We start from the raw sequence: 9,105 nt of genomic DNA on the forward strand, positions 1-9,105 counted from the left end.
TACATTTTATTCTAGGAACATAAGGGATATTCAAATAATTGTGAAAGTGCCCTATGAGCTCATAATATTAAACCTATCTATCTACAAAATTAATTGACTTTATATAGTACTGAACCAGAAACAGAAAACTATTTTCTAAGAGTGAATGGCTTAGCCATTAACTTTTTCCAAGCAACAGAGAATACTATTTAATGTTTTGATTTACAAAAATGCAATAAAAAGCTCAGCGAAATCTCTGGAAAGATTTATAAGTAAATAATAACCATACAAGATACATGGGATGCCTTTATTATGCCCTCAAGGTGAGAATGATCACAGGAAAATTCAACAATGAATGCCTCAGGTGAAAGTAACAAATATTAAACACATTCCAGCAAAGTCACTTCCATTAAACTTTCATGCTTTCAACAGATATTCATGAGTATCTAGTCTATGCTAGTCAATGGATAAGATTAACAAAGGTGAACAGAATAGCCAAAGAGCATATATGCATATCCCATGGACACAGACAAAAATGTGGTTAGGGCCAGAGAGAGGGGAGGGAGGACCTGCATAGAGGGGGTAAAAGGGAGGGAAATAGGGGACATCTGTAATCATGTCAACATCAAGAAAAAAAGAATTCAAGATTTAGGGAATGAATGAGATCTAGCTCCTGCAGTCTAGGAAATCCCCGCTGACTATCTTCACATTTTCTTTGTTCTGATTTTTGGGTTGGTCATTTTTCTGAGGATGTCTCATTTCCTTCCATCTAAATCTAAGTAACATTTCAGGTGCTCCTATAGGGTTGACCCTATAGTCTATGGAGGGTAGCTACCAAAATTAATATAAGGTCTTCCATCACTTTGCAATTCCTTTTTTGAAACTAGATTCCTCCTATAGCATGCTACACTCAAGTTCCCCTTCAAGGCTTATGATTGGGTTAGGGAAACATTAGAGTTGCCTCACATTGCCACATGTAACATGAACCAGTTATACAAAAGGAAATTTTTCACTGTTCTGACAGTAATGGGATAGTCAATGTTTCAACTCCTCTTGCCTGGTGGCTCTTAAATTCCATGGATTTGGTCACATGATATATTGTAGGCCCAAAGTCACATTTACATTGGGCCAGTTCTTACTTATCTTCAGAAAATTATTGAAATCACAGCTAGAATTAGAAGATTTTATAGAGTAATAGAAATTTCAGTAAAATAGAACAAAATAAAGATAAAAACAGGTAGAGAAAGACTGCTAGAATGGCATATTGAGGCCTTTCATTGATCCAATCCTCCATAGAACAATGGCAAATCTTTTTAAATCAAATTTTCAAAAATTCTGGAAGTTAATCAAAGGGTAGCAACAATCTGAGGAGCATTTATTCAATGAAAGCTATGAACCTTAGTAAGAACAGAAGGGTTAGTGCATTATAACTTGGTCTATTTCCATTTCTCTCTCTCAAGCTCCACAATATCCTAAAAAACAACAACACTGCAACTATGGCAGCTGAGAAAAACAGCAGGAAGACAGTCTACATAGTCTAACTATTGAAAGCCAAAAACAAGAAGATAATTTTGAAAGTGGCAAAAGAAAACAATTCATCACATATAAGGGATTTTCAAAAATATTAACAGCTGACTTCTCATCAGAAATCGTGAAAGCCATCAATAGCAAATGATATGGTAAACTTCATATACGCAACATTTATTTAATATAATTTATAATTAGGTAGACTATGTATCTCCTTTTCTAATAAGGGAATAAAAAATGTTTACGTACTATAATAATCATAGCAATCACTCACTGAGCATTTTAGGCACTACACTAAACACTTTACATGGATTGATTCATTTAGTCCTCATGATAACCCTCTGAGGTAAGAGTTATTGAGGCACATAGCAATTAAGTAACTTGTACAAGTAGCCATGCTGGTAAGTGCTAAATCTTGGCCAGTCAAATGTTGGCCATCTGACTCCTTCGACCCTGTCTTGGCCATGAGGCTCACCACCTTTCCATCACAGCATCATACTCCATGGACATGAAAAGGATGAGAAAAGATAGTCAAAATGGAAATATTTGACCTGATGGTGGACTAGAAATACATTTTTCCATAATAAGTTTTAAATTTTCTAAAGTTCATATACTGTGTTGCCTTTATGCAAATAAAAAGTGGGGAACAAACAAAACCTTCTATTTCTATTATTACTCCTGTTTTCCAACTCCATTAGGATAAAAAAAAATCATGTATTCCAAAAAAATGTCATGTAAATGCAAAACATACACAATTCTCTATTTCATCTTAGGGACTGTAGATCAGAAGATATCTTCACAAGCAGGTGACAGTATATCAATTTTACCTTGAACATATCTGCACTGTTGGGTTAAACAGCTGGTGTTTCCCAGAGCCTAAAATAATTGGACCTGAACATCTTGCTTCTCCATAAACATAAAGGGATACTGTTGCCGTGGTGCCCGCATTTTCAAGATCCCCAGTGACAACAGTCACCTTCCAATCTCCTTCTGCAAAGGAAAAAGAAAATCAATAAGAAATTGTGGAGGAAAACCATATTAATATTAGGAAATGAAGAATTCTACATAATCTACTTGTGAAATCAAGAAGTATTAAGATAATTGTTAATCATGGACTCCTTTTGAAACTAACATGTGGAAAAATTGTAGAAATATTATAGCATTTTAATTGCAAAGCAAGTAAGCAGTGAGCTTTTCAGGAAAGCATATATTTGAGGCAGAAATGCTGTGTTGGAGGCATTTAATATTGTTTGGCTGGAAAAATTAGAAGTTTATTTAGGCATCACTGTCAAATCTTTGAGTGGGAAGAATGACGGACATACTAATAACCGGACACTATAAGTTGTTATCTGTACTAGGAGAATGCCCTTCCAGGTTGAGATTAGTAATACAGTCCTAGCAGAATCACAGTGAGTACACAGAAGACCAAAAATGAAGCAAAAAGAGCTAAAAGAAAGTTTTCAAGAAAGATTGCTGGAGTCCCCTAAGGGTTGGAATGAACCAATAAATAAGGAGCAACATGTTGAAAGCAGGACTTACAAAAGGAGTTAGGTTTGGGGAGAGGGAGGGTGTAAAAAAGATGTATTTGAAATAAAGACAAAGGTATATTATAAGCAGACTGGATCTCCGTGGTGATGCTGGAGGCACAGGAAGGCTGAGGCAAGCAGGGCATGACAGAAAACATCTTTTAAAAGATCTACAACTTGTACTATGACTGGTTGAGTTGGAAAAATAAATTGAGATAGGATTTCTTTTATCCTTCTGTGCACTTTGGAAAATTATACCATCAACCCCACCGCAGTAAAACCTGCTCACGCTGAATCCACACCATGTAGTCAAGCGTAACAGAGGGTAGAGTCTTTTCCGCTAGAACTCAATGCAGGGCATGCAACTCTACCCACCCAGGTTATCCTTGGATTGAAGGGACAACTTAAAGATGTTTTTATTGTTATTTTCAAAGGCTCCACAGATGCATACTGTTTTGTGAGTATTTTTAACATTTACAAATATGAGTAAGACCTACCACCATTCTGGACACCCAAGTTCTCAGTAACTCCTTCACTAAGATGTTATCTTTCTTTTTAATACATAATGTTATCCCTCTCCCCAATACATTCACAACGATCATTTGATTATCTCTAAGCTGTTTAATAAAACTTGCAACAAGTAAATTTTGCATGATATTACAGTTGATAAAAAAAAAATTAGAACTTAAGCCTCAGTATCCAAAAGCCAAAGGAGAACTCAAAGTGGTTCACTCTACAATCCACCTTGTGGCAAGTTTGCTCTGAGGAATTTCAGTTCAGCTGGGAAAATAGGAAGCATTTCTAACTACAGTCCCATGGAGAATTCTATCGTGGTATTAGTTCTCACAGAAAGTCTTTTTTTCACCTGTGCTTGGATGCATAGTTCAAAAAGTTACAGAATTTCTTTCCTTTTTATAGATCTTCTTTCCTACCTCAACCTTATCTCCTTCCGCTGCCCTCTGAGCCTACCCTGGGATTTTCATGTCATGCCATCACAGGGAGAAGGACAGGAATAACTTTGTACATGGGCTTACGTATCTTGTTCAATAAAACAGAGACAAGCAGCAGGGAGCCATTGAATTATATATGCTCCTGTGATCGTCCCATCTGGAATTAGCATGTCACCATGACAGGAGCTTTAAAGGTGGGGTAACTAATGAAATGTCTTCTGTGGTGATTTTTGTTGATTCTCAAGTTTTCCTGGGCATGATTTTCTTTTCTACTGCCAGCATAAAATAAGTATTTTCTCCTATTTTGTATAGTTTACTTTTTAAAAATATGATCACTTATCTCTTCTAAGAATGTCTATCTAAAATACAAAATAGTTATGATGAGAGATTTAAACAATGCATGCAAAGCTATTAACCCCCATTGATTTCCCAGTTTAAGTAACTGTTTCCAGTCACGCTTCCACCAACCCATAAATACCAGGTTTATTCACAATAGGCAACCTGGACAAAGCAGCCATCTCCTGCTATGTCAGAGAGCATATTTAAAGAAGGCCTGACTGATGTCTACTAACCCACTTGCTCTTTTGCAGTGACCACTGCATTGCTCTAGTAAGAGGTGGGGTCTGTTTCCCTCCCTTTGAGTCCGGGTTGCCCCTGTCCAACAGACTGCATCACAAGTGACATTCTGAGACTCCAGGGTCTAGACAGGCCTGGGTCTGTTAGAACACTCCCTCTTAGACCCCAAGAGTCTCCAAGCAAAAATCACCTACCTGAGCCACATCAACCTACTGAAAAGTACAAGATAATACTAAATTATTGTTTAGAGTCACTCAATTTGGGGGTGGTTTCTTGTGCAGCAACAGAAAACTGGAATGGCTGCTGAAAGCATGTCACAGATAAGAGCTCTCTATTATCTTTTTACTTAAAAATACCATTAGTGTTTTTACCAGGAGGTCTGATTATTAGCATGTACGCCAGGGGATTTGACAGAGGCACTGCTTTCATTTCCCAGGTAAAGAGGGAAAACAGATTGCAGGCCTGTTGTTAACCTTTTCCTTTCCAAAGTTTTCCTTATTAATTGGAGATTTATTTTCAGGAAGGCACAGATGGTTTCTGTTGGTGAACTAAGTCCCTATAGCTAGTGATGTTGAATAGCCCCTTCCTTAGATCTTAACATTTTATCTTTCTTATTCTGTGCAGAATTCTGTCACAGAGCTGGCATGCATTTAACTCTGTAGCTCAGAAAATGGACCCTGTGGTTGAATATAGAAACATCTGTGTCTAGACACATTTTCAGTTACTTGGCAACTACCCACTGAATATAGTACTCAAAGAAATGCAGGGAAGATGCATGTAAATTAAGCTCTTCTCATGTAATTGTTAGTTCAACAGACAGAGGAAAAACTCAAAGCTTAAGTCACCTTGATGCCCAGGGAAAATTATGGTGCAGGCATGCTTTGCCTGTGGCACACCAGACAGCAAGCACAGTCACTTACCTTAAGAGCAAGGCGCAGTCAGATGCAGTGAGAGTAACAAAACCCACTGCTCCTCTGCAAACCGCAAGCTCCCTGAGTACTTGGTGTATTTGACTCTGAGTTGGTGGAGAGGGTGAGCATTGTGGCAGAGGAAGATGGAGGAGAATGGGAACAGCAGGTGACTTAGGGAGCAAAGGCTCTAACATTAACCAGTTCACCCCTTTCCCCAAAGCCCTGTGAGGATCCTCCAGACTCTAGGGGATGAATCCAAGAATTTCTTCCACCCACATCCCCTTTGTTTCCAGAGGGAGGTCAGAATAAATAAAATGACCTTCATCTTTACATCCTTAGTGATATTTTATCATGGCTCATAGATTAGCATGCCTGTCAAATGCTGAATGCAACTCTGTTCATGATACTGATGCCCACAGCACCCCATCAAGCAGCCTCTACCCCTATGAACTCATTCCCCCTATAGCCACTTTCCCTTGCACCATCCTTTATCTATCCTAAAGGGCTCCTTCCCACCTCCAGGACTTTGTCTGAAATACCTCTGCCGGAATGTTTGTCCTCTAACTCTATTCTCCTCCTCCCATCTGGTGAACACTTTTGATTTCAGGCTCAGCTCACAGGTTACCTCCTCTAAGAAGCCCCTCCAGACATCCCTCACAATAACTGGAATGAACCCATCTCTCCTTGCTTCTGTGGGACCCTGTGCACACTTCAATTCTTAGATATGTGAATAAACGCCATCTGTCTGTGCGCTCCTACCCCCGTCTACTCACCGAGATTGTAAGCCACTTGAAGGCCAACTTTTGGTCTTAAATGTCTCCATATTCCCACTGCCTCATTACTAGTACAATACTTCACACATAGTAGTCTCTCAAAAAGTGAATGAGTGAATGATTTATAAAACCTTTTGGGATCCATTAAGGAGTATTTTTTAAAAGACTGCATGTGTGAGAAAGAATATTCAAGGTATTATTACAAATGTTTCAGAACAATATTTAACTATTTCATAATTTAAAAAGAACAAGTCCTTCTAATGAGGTTTCACTAGTGTCATTTTTGGTACAAAGGGCAAGAACATTGCTATTTGCCTCATAATTCATCTTGTTATTAGTACAATAATAATAAAAACAATATTGACCTTGTATCATCCAAATTTTGAAGGGCATATAAATATATCTAAATGAGATTTGGCAAAGATACTATAAACAGACAAATTATTACTTTATTCTAACTTTGATAATTTTATCTCCAAACAAATCTATGTAAATAAATCCACAAGTCCTTCAAATATAGATTCATAAGATCATGACATTTTTTGAATTTTTTAAGTACTTCAGAAGAACTTTTATTTTTCCAAGAGACAAATAATATTAATCCTAGTATACATGTAAAGCAATCGAGAAATTATGTGCTGAATAGCACAGGAGTTGGGACATTTGATACAGAATTAGAAACAGCTATGCTGCTTAGAATAAAAGGGTTTCAAATAATTCTCAATTTTCTTCACTTCAAGTTCAGAAAACAACCATAAAACACTATAAGAAATCAATCTGTTAGCCCTAACCAGTTTGGCTCAGTGGATAGAGTGTCGGCCTGCGGACTGAAGAGTCCCAGGTTCGATTCTGGTCAAGGGCATGTACCTTGGTTGCAGGCACATCCCCTGTAGGAAGTGTGCAGGAGGCAGCTGATCGATGTTTCTCTCTCATCGATGTTTCTAACTCTCTATCTCTCTCCCTTCCTCTCTGTAAAAAATCAATAAAAAATATATTTTAAAAAAAAGAAAAGAAATGAATCTGTTGTATATTTTATGTCATGGTTATAGAGTAAATCTTTTGTCATTTCAATGATCCTGATTATTATTTATTGTTGTGGGTCATAGTAAAAGACACCCCAATTTACAGGGCTGAATGGAGATAAACAGGAGTATAAATAGTTGACAATAGTGTGGTGTGCTGCCTGCTCCAGCCCAAATGCTTGTTCAGGGGACTGTTGCCAGGTGCTCCAGACCCATGATGCATTTCAACACAAGGAAAAATACAGTCTAAAAATTAACATTTATCGAGTACACAAGATGTACCAGGCTCTATTTAAGTATTTTATAAATATTATTTTACCTAATCCTCACAGCAACCCTGATAGTTTCTATTATTGTCTCTATTTTATAAGAAAGTAGGAGGCATGGAGAAACACAGTGATTGCTCCATGCCATGCAGTGAGCAAGGGATGTAGTGAAGATTTAGAATCTGCACTATCACCCAGGATGCTCAGGAGCCTCTCTGCTTGTTGGTAGCTGGTTGTATCTCACTGTTAAGTAATGATTAACTATTCTTTAGTGCAGTTTACCATGAAGCCCCTGCCTCTCTGTTTAGTGCCTTCAACTCCATTTCAAACCCTGATCCTTGTCAGGGAGAATGGCATGATAGCTAAATGTCATGTTCTTTCCAGGTGCCCCAGAGTCCCTGCGGCCATCCTCAATCTGGATTCTAGCTTCTCCTCAATGGCATTTCCATCTTGCCTTTACCCCAAATTCCCTTCAAGCTTATCCTTCATACTTGCTGCTAAACTTCCCCCCATATCCGTCTTTACTGATCATCCACCTTACTTTAGCGAACACAGAAACCTATTTCTTGCTTCTCTTTGAGTATTTACTAACAGTTCTCAAGTGCTTCATTTTTCCAACCTCCAAACAATTTACTAGACCCAAACCTACCTTTAGATACACTTCACAGTATGCCTCTCATTAGGATAGCAACTCATAGTCCTCAATACATCCAGAATTCAAATCCTGACCTACATACATATGCAGGTCTACATGAACTACCCTCTACCAATTCTATGGCTGTAATTATCTATTGCCTTGTAGCAAACCATTCTAAGCTTAATGGATTGAAACAATGATAATTATTTATTTTGCCAGTGACTCTGCAATCTGGGTCAGAATTGGCAGAGAAGGACCATCCCTGCTTCACACAGTGTCAACTGGGAAGGCTCAACTGCAACAGGAGGATCTGTCTCCGAGATGGCCCTCTCAGATGCCCGGCAAGTTGGTGCGGGCTGCTGGCTGGAAGGTCAGCCAGGGATCAGGGAAATACCTTTGTGCCTCTCCATGTAGAGCTCTCCATGTGGTCTGTGCTTCCTTACAGTCATGGTATGTGGCTGGGTTCTAAGGACCAACATCTCCAGAGAGAGATGAAGAGAGGAACAACCCGGCAGAGCAGTGTTGGTATGCTGACCGGCTAGTGTACAGCGGAAATGTCGTATAGCATGACACCTGCTGCGCACTCACAGTGGAGGCAGTCTCAAAGGTCTGCCCAGGTTGATTCTGCCTTTTGATGGGAGACTGACAAGGTCTGGAAGAGCACATGGGACAGGAAGTGTTATAGACATTTTCAGCAAATACGGTCTGCCACATCTTCCTTTCCAGACCTGCCATTCAAGGGCTAGTGTAGCGGAAATGTCGTATAGCATGGCACCTGCTGCGCACTCACAGTGGAGGCAGTCTCAAAGGTCTGCCCAGGTTGATTCTGCCTTTTGATGGGAGACTGACAAGGTCTGGAAGAGCACATGGGACAGGAAGTGTGTTAGACATTTTCAGCAAATACGGTCTGCCACATCTTCCTTTCCAGACCTGCCATT

General features: G+C 39.0%; 1 protein-coding gene across 1 annotated transcript in view; it reads right to left on the reverse strand.

Moving 5' to 3' along the window:
• LOC107183984 (lipoxygenase homology domain-containing protein 1-like) overlaps positions 1–2,504 on the reverse strand; it is a 35,272-nt gene extending 32,768 nt beyond the window's left edge. Inside the window, exon 1 of the mRNA XM_015567414.1 lies at positions 2,334–2,504. Within this exon, the coding sequence (XP_015422900.1) occupies positions 2,334–2,342 (9 nt within the window). The 5' untranslated portion in view covers positions 2,343–2,504. The remainder of the gene's footprint in view (positions 1–2,333) is intronic.
• Between the last annotated feature and the right edge of the window lie 6,601 nt (positions 2,505–9,105).

Source organism: Myotis davidii, unplaced genomic scaffold, assembly GCF_000327345.1.
Source record: "Myotis davidii unplaced genomic scaffold, ASM32734v1 scaffold1, whole genome shotgun sequence".
In the NCBI taxonomy this organism is placed as follows: domain Eukaryota; kingdom Metazoa; phylum Chordata; class Mammalia; order Chiroptera; family Vespertilionidae; genus Myotis; species Myotis davidii.